This window comes from Pollicipes pollicipes, unplaced genomic scaffold, assembly GCF_011947565.3.
Source record: "Pollicipes pollicipes isolate AB1234 unplaced genomic scaffold, Ppol_2.1 Scaffold_4922;HRSCAF=5814_pilon_pilon_pilon, whole genome shotgun sequence".
NCBI classification, from domain to species: domain Eukaryota; kingdom Metazoa; phylum Arthropoda; class Thecostraca; order Pollicipedomorpha; family Pollicipedidae; genus Pollicipes; species Pollicipes pollicipes.
The window spans coordinates 1-16179 of record NW_023596586.1 but is presented as its reverse complement, the minus strand read 5'-3'; the positions used below and the strand labels follow the sequence as shown (position 1 = coordinate 16179).

General features: G+C 54.1%; 1 protein-coding gene across 1 annotated transcript; it reads left to right on the top strand.

Moving 5' to 3' along the window:
• Window positions 1-9174: 9174 nt before the first annotated feature.
• On the top strand, window positions 9175-13007 carry LOC119101910 (cilia- and flagella-associated protein 300-like). The gene is made up of 6 exons (XM_037225300.1): window positions 9175-9200; window positions 9568-9649; window positions 10443-10449; window positions 11213-11379; window positions 12279-12335; window positions 12921-13007. Exons 1-6 carry the CDS (start codon window positions 9175-9177, stop codon window positions 13005-13007), a joined length of 426 nt encoding a protein of 141 aa, XP_037081195.1.
• Window positions 13008-16179: the final 3172 nt, after the last annotated feature.

Here is a 16179-nt window from a genome sequence, read left to right as displayed (position 1 = left end):
TCGTGCTTAATTATTGCTCACCGTTCTGAATGATTTCACCGCTGTATGGACGATAGACTTTTTCACTGATCTTAATTGCTATGAATTACTGGCCTCTTATTGCGTGCATTTTTTTACTGGCCTCTTATCGCGCGAGGTGACCTCGTATCGCCTGATTGTATGGCTACCATTAAATTGCACGCTGGCAATACTTTTCCCTCAGGCACGGGCCAATCTTGCCAGTGATCCGGCCATTGCGACGTATGTGCTTCTACGGCGCCTTCCTAATACAGCTGCAGCACGGAAGCACGCACGCACAGACCACCTTTTTGTTCAGTTACCTCATGTCATCTGAAATATGAAGGCCGAAAACAGCACGCTGCATTTCATCCTTCACTTATGCGCAGTAAAAAGTATTATAAAACACTGTTACCGTTAGCAAACCCCGTCGTGGGTACACCTGCAATCATGAGCTGGGCACGAAAGTACGAGAGCACGTCACCTTCGAGCGCCCATCCACCGTGGGCCCTATGTCGGCCCCTCCGGATGAACCGGCCCGGAGGCCTGGCAGCTATGAATTTTCGTGACTGTTGGCGACTGTTGATGACTGTTGGTAACTGTGGTGATTTTACCACAGTCACCACGGCACATCGAAACATGCACCAAATTAAGCCCGTTAGTCTTGAATCACTTGAAAGCCCCCTCGATGGTCGAGGTCGCGTAGGAACGTATTTTTCTTAATATGGTTGAAAAGCCATACAGCTGAGGTGTTCATGGACGACCACTTTCCTCTTAACCGTTTAAGCCTGCTCACACCGGCTTCCACAACGGTAGCGGCACACGCCTAAGATGTCATCCAAAAGCAAGAGTCAAGACCTGTGTCGTGGTTTCGTCGTTGGTCCTGCGGTAGACCCTTCAGTCGCTGCCACCACTTGGCTGTTCAGGTTCTGACCCGCGTCGGTGAAAAGCCGCTCAGTTGCGGAACCTGCGGCAAGTCGTTCGGTTACAGCAGTGGTCTCAATTTGCATGTTCGAGTGGCTTTTGGTTCGGAGCCTCACACTCGTAGCGTCTGTGGAACATGGCCTGTCACGACGGACGGCATAAATGTGCAGGGCCATGCACGCACGCACACAGGTGAGAAGCTATTCAGTTGTGAAACATGAGACAAATGCATAAAATGCCAAACGCAAGTCCATTGAAATATACGCCCGTGACAACACAGGCTGTTTGAGCATTTTCTGCTTTAAAATACATCCCCGTTTTGCCTTCTGGATATCCATCAAGGGAATCCACACTTCCCGCTGTAAAAAGACCTAAAGTAGGAAAACGACAAGTTTAACATGTCGGTCAGACACACCAGATTCCCAGCAAGGACTCCGCGACCCAGGGTTTGCTGGCATCGGTTTCTGAACTTTTCGAGACAGTGATGCAACCCTGTCGCCTCTTAACTTCTTGAGCTTGCCCTGCAGCGATAAGACGTTGGCCAGAGTTTATATCCGGTATTGGGCTCGCCTAGATCAAGCCAGGTAATAGCCCGGTACTCAGCACTCCCCACGTCGACCGGCGCGGATGATTCGCATGTCAGATCATGAATACAATACACGACGGCAGAAGCATGCTACTGATCACGGGTGTATCCACTCGCGGCTGGTATATTCCCCTGAAATGATTGCAATACACGACCGCGGGAGCATGCTGCAGATCACGGATGTATCCACTCGCGACTGGTATATGCTCCTGAAATGATTGCAATACAGGACGGCGGGGGCATGCTGCTGATGACGGACGTACCCACTCGGCTGGCATATGCCCCTGAAAGGGTTCAAGTACACGACGGCGGGACATGCTGCTGATCACGGGTGTCCCACGCGCGGCTGGTATATGCCCCTGAAAGGATTACAGTACACGACGGCAGGATCATGCTGCTGATCACGGGTGTACCCACGCGCGGCTGGTATATGCCCCTGAAAGGATTACAGTACACGACGGCAGGATCATGCTGCTGATCACGGGTGTACCCACGCGGCTGGTATATGCCTGAAAGGATTACATACACGACGGGCAGGATCATGCTGCTGATGACGGTGTACCCACGCGCGGCTGGTATATGCCCTGAAATTACAGTACACGACGGCAGGATCATGTGCTGATCACGGGTGTACCCACGCGCGGCTGGTATATGCTCCTGAAATGATTACAATACACGACGGCGGGGACATGCTGCTGATCACGGGTGTGCCCACGCGCGGCTGGTATATGCCCCTGAAAGGATTACAGTACACGACGGCGGGATCATGCTGCTGATCACGGGTGTACCCACGCGCGGCTGGTATATGCCCCTGAAAGGATTACAGTACACGACGGCAGGATCATGTTGCTGATCACGGGTGTACCCACGCGCGGCTGGTATATGCCCCTGAAAGGATTACAGTACACGACGGCAGGATCATGTTGCTGATCACGGGTGTACCCACGCGCGGCTGGTATATGCTCCTGAATGCACACGTTACCATTGAATGGTAAAACGCTTCGTAAAAAGCAAACATTTTGAGTCAATTAGGTCGGGTCGGACTCCCCCCTCCCCCTGAATTTCACTTTGACTCTCCATCCGGATTGTTTTCCCGATCTCACAGACAGGGTTACGCCCATGCCGCTTACAATTCGGTTGAGGGCATGCCTCACCCCTGTCGCTGGTCTTAACAAACACGTCTAAAACCAAATAGGCCACAAATGGTCCCCCAGCAGAGCCCGCAGCAAACCTCCATCTTCATCCGACTGTCTATGTTGTGACCCGTGCTGGTGAGGGGCCGTTCAACTGTGAAACCTGCGGACAATCGTCGCAAAAGTCACAGAGGCAGCCTTATGCTGCATCCTCAGGTGGTAACAGGTTAAAAGCCCCATCCTTGTAGTGTTTTAGGGTAATCAGCCGCCATGAGGGGAAGTTTGAACGTATGCCGCCTTAAAGCCTCTCCTTGGTTGCACCGGCACTGGGGAGCAGGCGTTCATATGCGAATTAAGTGACGATATGTCAAATACAGGGCTCAGGCCAAAGGTCTGAAAAGCCCGTCTGTCACCTGAAAGCCCGTCTGTTTCATATAGGTCAGTGAATTTCATTGTCACAACGCATTTGTAAAACCAAGCCCAAATTGCTCTACAAATTACGGATAGCCCATTCGTTGTCAAAAACAGGTTCCTGCGGGATTAAGCCAGCAGTAGGTGAACAGGAACCAGAAAATGGAAGCGCGCACAAGATAGAGGAACGCAGAGATCACCCGAGAATAGATCAGCTTTCCCTGGGAGTTGGAAAATACCTGAAAAATAGAAAATACGCTTCTGCTTGTACTTCTACACGGCTAAAAACTTACCACAGGGCAAGCAGCCAGGCAAGGGGGAAGGAGGGCAGGGGGGGGGAGGGGGGGAGGGCGGCAAGACCCGATCTAAATTTGGGCTATTACCCGTAACTTCAAAATATTTAATGTCATCTCCATAGCATTCACACCACCAGAGTTCTCTTCCAACACTTAGTAGGCTGGCATCGTGTCACAGGGATGCAGTTATGCAAAATGAGTTGGGGGAGGGGCGCGGCAGCTGATCAGTGAAAAATAACCCAGCTCACCCCCGCCACAGCCAACAAGCGCGGTTCTCCCCGAGGTATGACCACTCCCTTCTCAAAGTTGGGAGGGGGGGGGGGCAGAAGCTGGAGCCCACGTTGGGGAAGGGGGGGGGGGGCAGCGGGAGCGACTAAATGACCGACAAAACCTGTTGACAACCGATGTGCTGAGCCTATGGAATTGGACGAGACCAAACCTTCACAGATAGATGCCGCTTGGCCGATAACCTACCCTTTCTAGTGCATGTTACATTGCGTCAGGTCAAAGGTCACCAAAAACGCCCGATACCGCTACAGAAGTCAGCTTACATAAAACCACGTGCTCTCAGCGTATGTGGACAAGAAACACTCACCAATCGGCGCGCCGTGGTCGATCACCTTTCATTTCCAAAACATGGTGACCTTGGGTCAAATCAAAGCTCATCGAAAACGTCCGAAACCGCCAGAAATCAGTTTGCAGGCAAGCCACATGCTCAGAGCAGATGGGATCGATCCGCCCAGCACCCTTGCCGACCTATTTGCCATAGTCGATAGCCTGTCTTTTCCAGAAGCTGGTGGCCTTGGGCAAGGTCAAAGCTCCACAAAACTGCTGACAACGGAATGTTTGAAACCGCCAACGATCAGTTTTGTCAGTTTCGGGACTTTTTGTATACTTTTAATCTGACCCAAGGTCCGATCTTCTGGATAGAGCAGATTATCAACTATGGCACATCAAGCAGTGAAACTTGTGTGGTGATCGGTCCCACAAACTCACAACATAGAGATATCTTCAACCAATTTAGGCGATTTCGGACATTTTTGGCTACCTTTGAGATGACCCAAGGTCATCATTTTCCCTAAAGAATTGAATATCGACCCCGGCACATCTGAGATGCAAGTGTTGTGACACTCTGTGTCATGAGTGTGTAGCATTGAGCCAACTGCCGACTGCTTTTGTCGGTCTCCTGCGTTTTTGGTGATTTTTGACAGGACCTGAGGTCATTATCTTTTTTGAAAGAAAAATTATCGCCCACTGCGCATATATTACAGGTTTCGCGCTAATCAGCTCCATATGTTTGGAGCATGGGGCTGTCCGCAGCAAATTTCGATGGTTTCGGGGGTCATTTGGTGACCTCTGACATTACCAAAGGTCATTATCTTCTGGAAAGGGTGGAATATTAATTATAGCGCGCCCACTAGTGAGGGTTTTGTAAAGATCGGTCGCATGGGCTTGGAGCAAGGGTCTTCTGCAAACCGGTTTTTAAGCTTTATGATATTTTGATGACCTTTGACCCGAGCCAAGGTCACCATTTTGTGGACAGCGCAGGTTTTCGACTAAGTGGCATGGACTCGTGAAGGTTTGGTGTCGATCCGTCCTGTAAGTTCGGCACATGAGGCTATCCGCAGGTTTTGTCGATCGTTTAGTTCCTCCCTTGTGGTTGCCATAGCAACAACAAGGCTTCTGCATGCCTCGTATTTCAGGCGTCAGTGACAGCTTCGGAACTGCTGTTTGCGGGGGCGGCAGGGATTGTCGGGCAAGGTTAGTGTTTACTGTTGGTGCGCGCTGCTTGCCCTCTCTGGTTGTTACTACTAGGGCACTCACGTAGGCACTGACCACAGCAGATTATAGCTGATGTCGTGGTTGCCCTCCTGCAACCATAGCTTAGGTGATGTTGGGAGACAGACAGGGTCCTTGCGGAGGTACTTGACCCTGTGGGAGGTGAGGGCATGATTGAACCAAATACCCACGGGCTGAATTTGCGAAGGTAGTTATTTACCATGTTTTACGATGTGCACGGTATTCTGCTCAGCACCCAATGCCTTAATTTCCCAAGATGTTGCAATACTGATAAGAGAACAACACTTCCATGCATTGCACGCTGACCACCGGGTCCCGCCGCGACGACACAGTGCACGCCATGACATCGCCCGACTTTGAGGTCCTTGAAGTGCTGAAGGGAGATGGTCTGAGTGTAGCACCTCCGCTCAGGAGAAATGTTGGTAGCAAATGACGTCACTAACCTGATGAGGCCGATTTTATCATTTGTTTCCGCTTTCTTGGGTTTAAACCTAAGCGGTGGGGCTTGGCCCCGCCCCTACAGCATTTTTAAAGTGGAATCAAGTAATGTTGGCTCTCAGTGGTACTCTGCTGGTGTTGTTGGGATAATCCTAAGGAGGAGGGTGGGGGTACGCAATATGTTGAAAAGTTTATCTAGTTTGACATAGTAAACGGCCGGGGTATGGCTTACCGATAACATATACGACGAAGGCGAATGGGGCGTCGATTCAGCTGACGAGCTCATGCGCTTCACAAAACACAATCAGTCTGGGTTGGCCGTAACCTGCCCCACTTCCCTTATTTTGTCCAGTTTGCCTGCCAGTGCATACTATTTTACAGCTGATGCCCCTCTTTCGATCGCACACTTCTGCTGGTAATTTGACATGGGCTTGCTGATCTAGTGGTATTAAATATCTATAGAACTAGGCATAACCACCTGAAAATACACCACGGGTGTAGTGCAAACACCACACCTGAACTACGGACTGCTGCCAATTTCGCGAAGTTATCCATGCCTAACTGGCTCATCGACCAATCAACGACCAGCGCCATCTTTTGCTGCTAGTGCGCACTTCGAGCGCCGTTGCCGGCGCGAGCCCATAACTATTGCCACTTGAACGTAAGATGACACAGTTTCGTTGTTGTTTTAACTATCGTTGGTGTGAAGTCGTGTGAAGAAATCATGTTATGTGTCCGGTTTTTATTCCGATGTGCGGTTTGAATTTCGACTAGCGCAAATGAGTACGTCCCCCTTATCTAAGACTTTTTGCGGTCTTCAAGAGGGGGTCACCATACGCATCGGTATATAAGGCATGGGAACCGAGGGGGGGAGGGGTGAGGGGGCGGCTGCGGACCTCACTTTGGAGAATGCTTACATCATCCCAGTGGCGATGCATGTAATACTGTCTTTAAATTGGCAATCTACACTTTCATGGACGTTCCCACGCCCGCGGTAACGCGTTTGCGATCACGCTGCTTTTGGCCTTTCTGACGTATGCTGAGCAGGGGCGGACCTAGACTTTCGTTTGGGGGGGGGGAACTGTTCTTGTAGAATGTTGCTTAAAACACCTCGTGTCTCTCACCCACACCCAGGCATGGTTATGTATTCTTACATATATACCTAAAGCCCACGGGTTTCCTGGGGACCCAGCCAACAGAATGTCGGGTAAGTCACGTCTCGAAATGTCGATGTGATAACGGGTTGACCACTCAACAGCAAAGAAGTACTCATGCTGGATCCGCAGTCGTCGTAAGCTGCGGGTACGCTTTGACTGTTGACACAGCTGACTGGCCCAACAGAAGCAAGGCGAGAAACCTGCACCATTATTTGTTTCAAACGTGACGTGCGTACACCCGGGCGTTTGAGGGCAAGCCAAGTTCAGCATCCCCCTTCATGCTGAGTTTGGCGGGAAGCCGAAAGCGAGTATCAAAAAGCCAGAAGTATGTTTTTTTGCATGCATGTAATTTAAGTGCATATTATGCGAGTAAACAAATGGGATGTTGGTCACTTGCTCCCGGTCCCCTTTCCCACGGGTGCATCATTCGTCAGGAGACGGGGTCAGGAGGAAGACGGCTTCTGTGCATTACAATCGGCCGATTATGTTTTCTATGCACATTATGGTGGTGGTTTGGAGCTTTTGCGCATGTCGACGGCCTATGGTCACGCAGCGTCGACTCCATGCTCACTCACATGGGACTTGCTTCTGCAGGTGAGCGGCACATACCTGGCGGGGGGCTGCAGCCAGGCTTGGCTGGGAGCAGCTCGGACGCAGCTATGGAGGCGTTTCGCTTCAAACACATTAATAACAAGGAGTGGAACTTCTTGAAGAACAAAAACATCACAGAATGTTTGATGAAATGGTAAACAATGTTTTGTTGTTTGGGACGCCTGATGTAAGAGGACGTATGTTTGCCTGCAACTCGTCTGCATCAGTTTTAGTGCGTGAGTAGTTATGAGCTGCCCCATGATCAATTTTGGCTTTTTTACATGAATCGCTGCAATTATTCTACGAAGTTTTGGCTTTATGTTTAGTCTGAAAGGATTTGGATCGTGCTCCAATTTGATCACTTGCAATGCTGCTCTGAAACATGGCACGACTTTCCGTTCTTCCACGTCTGCTGGGAATATAAAAAGTTTTTGAATCGGACCGTCCATGAAAGAGAATACAAAATTAAGAATCGTCTGCAAAGTGTCCGTTGTCTTTCAATCCTCTCCGATGACTTGATGTTTGAGGGGACGCTGCCAGGGACGTCTCCAGCGCTTGGTGGAGTTGCAAGGGACGTCTACAGCGCTCGGTGGAGTTGCCAGGGACGTCTCCAGCGCTCGGTGGAGTTGCCAGGGACGTCTCCAGCGCCCGGTGGAGCGAAACTCTGCGGGCAGCAGTGGTGCAGCCGAAGGGGAGCTCCTGGGGCCATGTCTTCCGGAGGGGCAGCGGCCTCCTGTGGCCGAAAATCTCAGTGCTGCTGACAGTTACAAGACGCCTGCAGGCCTCCTAACACATTTTAAAAACTGATATGGAGGCTTGTAAATGGGACGCAGCGACGCATGCGTATTTCCGAATCCGAAAAGCACCCTAAGCAATGAAGAGGGATCCGTTGGCTGGAAGGACTCGCCATGACCCCGTTTGGCCCTCTTTTGAGCGCAATTCTGGCCACGCCCCTGTCTGGTGGCCGATAATTATATTGTCATCACGGTTTCGTCCCCGGATTATCAGCCTCGAAATCATCTGAACTCCAGCCATGGGTGGAGAATTAACCAGCTCCCGTCGACGTTGCCCCAGTCGTAACGGCTTGCCGCAAGGTGCTCACTCGGGCTGCTCGGCTGTGCTGTCTTGTTTTGCTGTCCTCCAGCGTCGACCCGAGCCGTGGATGGAGCGTTGGCTCTCTTTTGGGCGGGCCTACTATTTCTCTCATATTTTCCTCTGTTCTCCATTCGCAGCACACCTCATCCGGGACCGAAAAAATACACATTTGGAGAACTTCGTCCCTCCCATATTACTTGTATCAACCTGAACCCCCAGCGCCAGACGCTGTTCGTATCTGCGAGCTCAGATATAGCGACGCATAATTGGCACTGGTCCAAACAACCACACAGACGATCGGCTGCAGCCCTTCGCCGCCCGACACCCGATGCTCTGTCCGTTACCGGACAGCGTAGACCGGCGGGAAGGGCGGTCACCCTCGTCCCGCCCGCTGTGCGACGTGGATTGTTTTGCCTGTCGAATCATGGGGTTGTCCGACTGAGGCGCTTCCGCACGGTATGCACTGCGCTTTTGCACGTACGTTCAAGGCCGCCGGAGCCTGGCCGGCACAAGTCCTGTTCTCCTCCACGCGGCGAAGACGACCAGGCCGGGTCCAAGACTATCGTCGCGCGGGGGGGGGGGGGGGGAACAGTTGCCGAACGGAACGCATGGCGGTAGTCACGTCAGATGGCCTGAAGCATTGAAAAAGCAGCCTGTTCGTATTGCCGGGGGCTCCCACCGACAGGCATGCCGTACCAGTTCTGTCGTTGGTGTCCCGCTGTATCCGTGCATTGTGTTGGGAAGCTATGCCTCCGCTAGCGCCGTGGATTCGGTGTGTAAATTGTAACCAGCTGCCGCTGTAGAAACGTATTGAATGCTAGTTCCAGCTTTGGCAGTGGCCAGTGCCCGTCGGGCTGCTTCTGATCGAGCGATCAAGCGTCTGATCAAGCGATCGGGTGTCTGATCAAGCGATCAGATGTCTGATCAAGCGATCAAGTGTCTGATCAAGCGATCAAGTGTCTGGTCAAGCGATCAAGTGTCTGGTCAAGCGATCAGGTGTCTTATCAAGCGATCGAGTGTCTGATCAAGAGATCAGGTGTCCTATCAAGCGATCAGGTGTCTGGTGTCTGATCGAGCGACACATCGGACGGACAGTGTGTGACCAATGGCAGCGCCGACCGTTCCGCCTTATTCCGCAGGTCGATGCTGGGCAGGATATCAGTGCAGGCGTACTGTTACGACAAGCACCTCGGCGTCCACGAAGCGAAGGACTGGGTGAAGGTGAGAGAGGCTTGCTCGCTCCAGGGGCAAGTCGGTATTGGGACTGTGACTAAAAAAGCAGCCGAGCTATCAGTCAAGAGTCCATGGTCGCTATGCCAGTAAACGGGGATCCAGGCCACACGCCTCGTGCTGTTTTGTGGGACGAGGTGTTTCCCCGCCCGTCGGCCGGGTGCCTCTGTGCGTCAGTAACGCTCCCTGGATATGCGCTAGCTCCGGACGCGTTTGTCTCGTTCGAGCTCGGCGAGCTGCGCTCTCGCAACGGTGAAGATCAGCGTTTCCGGCTGAGGCGGGGCAAAGACACACGGGCGCACGGTCACGGTCATTGCTTGTTGGCTGCGCTGCCCTCTTCCTACATTACCTCGTGTCACGCTATCTTTCGCATTATTATACACATTCTGTCCCTCAGGAGTTCTTGGCGGATACGGAAGTCTTGTCGACCCTGAAGGTCCTCAGCAGTTCGGGGAGCTGGTGTGTGTTGGGTGAGTCAGGGCTGCGTTAGAGCCGTGGGCTGAAGATCGCCTTCAAAGGCAGGGCGTTCCCACGCTGCCGTTTTCAGTGGTGTGTCTGTTGTCGACGCCACAGGGCCGGGCCTGTCGTGTTCGTCCAGAGAGGGCCCGGGTCCCAGCCTCCAATGTCTTCCGTACGGAATGAGAGCCCCCTCCCCCCCCCCCCCCCTGATCGGAATCGCCGCCTGGCGTCCGTGTCTGGCCGCGCGCACCGTCTGTGCTGGTGATCGGGGTGATCGCCGTTTTGTGTGTCACGTGATGACGGTCGCAATGTCGCAATGTCGCAGCGGTCAGGTGCGTAACACTACGGTCCGACGGGACAGTGCCGTCATGCCGTAATGTCCAGGGTCATCATATGACGGGACATCAGCCCGCCACGGCACCCTCTTAACTTTGCGCTGTCTGAGAAGAGGTCAGGCTTCCACTCGTCCCCCATGACCCTGCAGGAACAGTTGGAAAACAGTTTAAGCTATCCATTTGGAAATTTTCGATGCTTTCTGGTGTATGTATTCACGTACACTACAACATTTCTCAGTCCAGATCATTTCAAATCAGGGACCTAGGACAGCTTAAATCTGAATATGCGGGTCCTAAACGTTGATGCAATTGAGATATTCCGGCAATGTATCATAGTGCGGTCTTGCTGCGGTCTTCATAATTGATCTATCTAACTGGGTCACTTCCTGACCTTCCAGCGTGTTATGGTCATGAGTGGTCCTTGTCACAACCCCGTCGTCAGCCATGACCCTGGTGACCTTCACTTCATCAGGGTAATATATCGGAGTTATATTGATTTCGTACTTAGTGACATCGTTTGTTCCCATGCAAGTGCCATGCCGTTCAAAAGGCAATGACAGGCCACGAACCTAAGCTAACCGGGAAGTCTGCACTCTGAAACATGATGAAGTCTGCTCTTTGAAACATGATGAAGTCTGCACTCTGAAACATGATCAAGTCTGCTCTTTGAAACATGACGCACCATTGACAATGTGTGTCCGCTTCGTTTTCCACTAAGCTGACTTCTGAACCTCGTGACCTGACCTCTGGACCTCGGTAGGAGCGCCCGCCGAGGCGGTGTCGGTCGAGGAGGTGCCCTGCACCGAGACCTCGCTGGCCATGTTCGACAAGCTGATCGACAGCGGCGTCGTCAGGGAGGACGGCACCATCAGGAAGTGTATGGAGGTCTGGGTAGGCGATGTGGTGCTGGCGGATGAGCTCCGCAAGGTGCGTATCTCCTGAAGTATACACAGGCCAAGTATTCTTCTGAGTAATATATTGCACGATACAGTGTTCGTGCCTGAGAATGATTGTGAGGGAACGTGACACCTATCTTGCCGAACTCTGAGTGCACCCAGATATCTCTAGATTAGGCGCGTACGATGGTCATCGCATGATCTTTTGCTTGGCAATTGTTTACCTTCTCGACGGTTGATATTTTTTCATGAGCCAATGATCTTTGAGGGATTTTCTCATCAGTCTCCCTGGTCCCCACCATCTGAACCAATTTCCTCCGCAAGACCTAGCGCGGTTTCATTCACCTTCGGCTAAGCCAGTTGCTCACTTCAGTGGGCAGTTTGATTTGTGGCTGAAATGTAACTGCAATAAATCATATGTCAGATCGAAATGTGTCGTTGGTGGTTTCATTACGATCCAGAGTAATTTCATGACACCAACGCTGTCCGTGACCGTGACCTCTGACCGCTGACGGCTGACCGTGACCGTGACCTCGGACCGCTGACGGCTGACCGTGACCGTGACCGTGACCGTGACCTCTGACCGTGACCGTGACCTCTGACCGCTGGCGGCTGACCGTGACCGTGGCCTCTGACCGCGGCGGCTGCCCGTAACCGTGACCTCTGACCGCTGACGGCTGACCATGACCGCTAACCGTGACCTCCGGCCGAGGTCAGAGGCCGCCGGCCTAGGTCAGGGGCCGCCGACACAGCGAGCTGGGAGCCGACGCGCCGGCGCTGGCGGGCGGCCTGTGCCTCACCGGCCGGCGGCGGCGGCAGCTGCTGGCAGGAGAGGAGTCCGACTACGACGGCGTGTTCGCGGCGGACGAGCGGCGCCAGTTTCTGTACCGGCTGCTGGCGCACCTGGCGCTGGGCGGCCGCTGGTGCCAGTACGAGGACAGCGTGCAGCCCTACCTCGACGCGACGCGACTCATCTACAAGGAGCTAGTCAGGTGGGCGACCGCGCTGTGCGCCAGCGGGCCCCGACAGGGAACACCCCCTGGCGGCGGTGCGCCAGCAGCCCGACAGGAACACCCTCCGGTGGCTGGTGCAATGTGACTGTGCACTACAGTCGGTGCAGTCGCCACAGTCACTGCAGTCTACTGGTCGCTACAGTCTACTACGGTCACTACAGTCTACTAGTCACTAGTCTACTCGTCCCTACAGACTTCTAGTCACAACAGCCCAATGCAGTTTACCAGTCGTTACAGTCACTACAGTTCACCACAGTCACTACACGTGGATGTAGTTACTGTCGGATACTTTATCGACATGCACACTCAGGGTGTGGAATGCAGAAGGGTGCAGTTCCCTCGGGGGCCGCCCGCTCCAGGCGCGTCAGCGGTGGTCCCGCCACCTCGCCGCTCCCGGGCCACCGGCTGCGGCCGGCCCTGACCGGCGCTGTGTCGCCGCAGCGTCTGCAAGTCGGCCGACTCCGCCGGCCTGACCGTCATCAGTCACGTGCTCAAGGTCACGGCCAGGTCCGCCTGACGGCGGCGACCCTGGTGCCGCGCGACCCGGGGGCATCCGCAGAACTTCCTCTACCTGCTGGTGGACCCGCTCAAGAGGATCGTCACCACCTTCTACCACCAGTTCGGCGCCATGGTGGCCGAGAACTAGTCCAGCTCCCTGCTAGTGACAGTGCTCGGCAGGCGTGCTGGCGTCTCCCAATCATCTTTGTGAGATGTTGTCGTTGCGTTCCTCGTTTCGCTTTGTTTTTTTTTTCGCGTGACAAGGAGACCTAAGGCCCGCAGAGGAAGGGAGGGGCTGGGAATGAGGCCTGGCCCAGCTCTTACCGTGCGGCACCGCAGCAGGACCAGACACGGCTGATGGTCCGCGACCCGAGGAACACCGGACTGACCCGAGCTAGCCTGAGGTCGCCGGCCCGCTCACCGCGATCCGCGAGAGGAGTCCAGCGCTGGCGGGCGGTCGACCACACGGGAGTCCGGCCGCGGCCGGTCGTCTTGCGCCGCTGGCCCGCGGCGACCCCTGTCGACCTCGTCACACCGGCTTCGTCAGCGGCGACTACAGCGGGTTGTGTGCTTGGGTGGTGGGCAGGTCGCAGACGAATGGACGCCCTCCCCGCCCCCGCCGCTCAGCAAGCGCCGGCAGGAACGACGCTAGGCGAGCGACGCGACGTCGGGGACGCGGAGGCGCGCTGGGTCAGCACCTCCTCAGTCCGCGCCCAGGGGCGCCGGCACACGACGGTGGCACGCGGGGTCAGCCGAGTCCGGAGCTGGCCGGACGGCGGCGGCTTGGCCCCTGCACCTCCTGCCCGCCGCCGCTCAGCAGAGCGCCGGTTAGCACGACGGTGGAAGGCACGCGGGGTCAGCAGACGACGTGCCGGGAGGGAGAGCGGCGGCGGCGGCTTTGGCCCGCACCCTCCCGCTCGGCAATCGCTCCGGCCTTGGCGAAGTGTGAGGGTGGCACAGTTGTGTGTGCACCCCCGCTGGTCGTGTGCGCGGTCCGTGACCCCTGTTGCCCGGCTGTTGTGGACGGTGCTGGAGCGTGATTGTGACCGGGCTGAGTGCGCGTTGCCTTTACTGAATGTTGCCGCTGTGCTGGTCGGGCGTCAGTCAGCACGCGCTCACTTGATGCCATTTGACGAGATTGGAGGCGACGAAGTGGCCAGTGGTGTGCAGTTTTCGGCCTTGCAATCGCCATACCATAACCTGATATGTGCTGCTAGCGTACTGTTGCACTGCTCCGCTGACAGTCCTGACATCTGTGACCAAACCGAGCATTACGCAAGTTGACAAGTACACTTGGCTCACGTTTGATCGGTTTTGTTCGTGCAAAATGCCAGGGACTGCTCTCCTCCCAGTGTATCCAGGTGTCTCACAGGGGCAGAGAGTGCGCTTGCTCGTGATTAATGTCGAGCGGCTGGCGGCATCAGCTGCGGGGGTGTTGGTGATCAGCTGACATAGGCACACCCAGCGGCCGGCCGCGGGCGATCAGTGACGTCACGGGTCAAGCAGCCGTTCGGCCGGGAGCTGGCGAACTGTCTGAACTAGGGGATGTCCCGGCGCCTGTACACAAAGCGGCGTCCGGTCCAGGCTCGCGCCGTCTGGGCCCGGCGGACCGCCACGCGAGCGCGCGCAAAATGGCCGCCCTCTGCTGGCGGCAGCCTCGTGAAGTGGGTGCCGGCGAATGGACGGACGCTCTCCCAGAGCGTCATGGGGGTAACAGTTTTCGAAAGGTGGCGCAGACATCGACCCCTGTGGGCTGCGATGCAATGTCGGGCCAACGGGTGAAGTTGTTGCAGCAACGGCCCCCGCTCAGCTACGTGGACAAGCCAACACTCAACAAGCCACGTCACTGAGCGGGAACAGCGCCATCAATGCATTCCCAAGCTGTAAGATATGTGCCGTCTAGGTTTTGATCGTGTGAATTTCATGAAATTGGAAGTCTCGAATAAGAAAATTCACCCAGCAACGTACTTTCGTATTCATTGTGAGGGGGAGCCCCCCCAATTTTGATTGAAAGTTGGCTCTAAATCAGGTGAGAAACTGTTTGACCGGCTATTTCGGGGATGGGCTGCGTTCATTTTTTTTTTAACTTATCTGCCCCCCCCCCCCCCCCCTCCAGCCCCACACTAATTTTGCGAAATCAGCCTCTGGTTCAAACACTTATCACAAATGAAAAACAGGTCGGTCGGGCTGGTCGAATCGGGATGGCAAGACATTGTTAGAGGTCACCAGAATGGTTTCGTCTCGGAACGACCAGACGTTGTAAAAGTCCCGGAATGCATCATATCCGGACGACCAGACGCAAGTCAACAGAATGGTTTGTTCGACCCGGACGGACCACACGTAAAAGTCACCAGAATCGCTCGACTCCGGACGACCAGACGTAAAAGTCTCCAGAATGATTCGACTCCGGACGACCAGACTCGACTCCAGGCGTTATAAGGGTCACCAGAATGGTGGTAATCCACTTCAGGGTGGGTCAAAACCAGCTGTCTCGAAAACCGGTTTGGAGTGCAGTTCCTGTGGTTAGCAATTAAGCCTATTTTTCAGCAAAATGTCGCCGGCGTTACCTCGGCAAAGACGCTGTAAAACATGAACCGTCAAGCCCAAGACCTTCATTTTTCTGCCTTTTTGAAAGCCGCTATACACCTAGGTACCAAAACCTTTAGCACCGCGATCACAGCAGATCAGAGGTTATTCCGTAAAAAAATAATCGAACAAAAATTTCATCCTGAAGTCCCAGTCGTGACGCGCAGCCTTGGCAAGGGGGGGGGGAGGTGCACGGGGTCGACGAAGTGCCCCTGATAGTGAACAGGACCCCGCACAAAAAACATTGCCAGCTGCGGGCCCAGTTCATATGAGAGCATGCTTTTCATTGATATGTTTTCATTTTTTCCTTCTAGTGCTGAACTAGAAGCTAGAAGCTACCGCGAGATAAATTCTGACTGAATTTATATTCAATAAATTGAAGAAAGCATGCGTAAAAACGACTAAATGAAATAAAAACGCCGGTGCCATCCATTTTCAGTGGCTCATCGCATTCGTTCTAAACCGGCAGAACTCAGAAGCTGCGTCATAATTTTTATCTGGGTTCTACAGAGATATCAGGGACCCCGCAAACGCGGATTGCATATCAAAATGGGCAACAGTTTGCACGAACGTGGCCAAGCTATGTTTGCCTGGAAGTGTTCAACATTTCGTCAGAATCGATAAGTGGCAAGAATCACGCACGTAGTTTGAACATGCACGCTCGCAATTCTTGACAAACCTTAGCGAATCTCAAAACATCCACGCCAGGCGTGGCAGCGTCCGCAGGCCGCGCG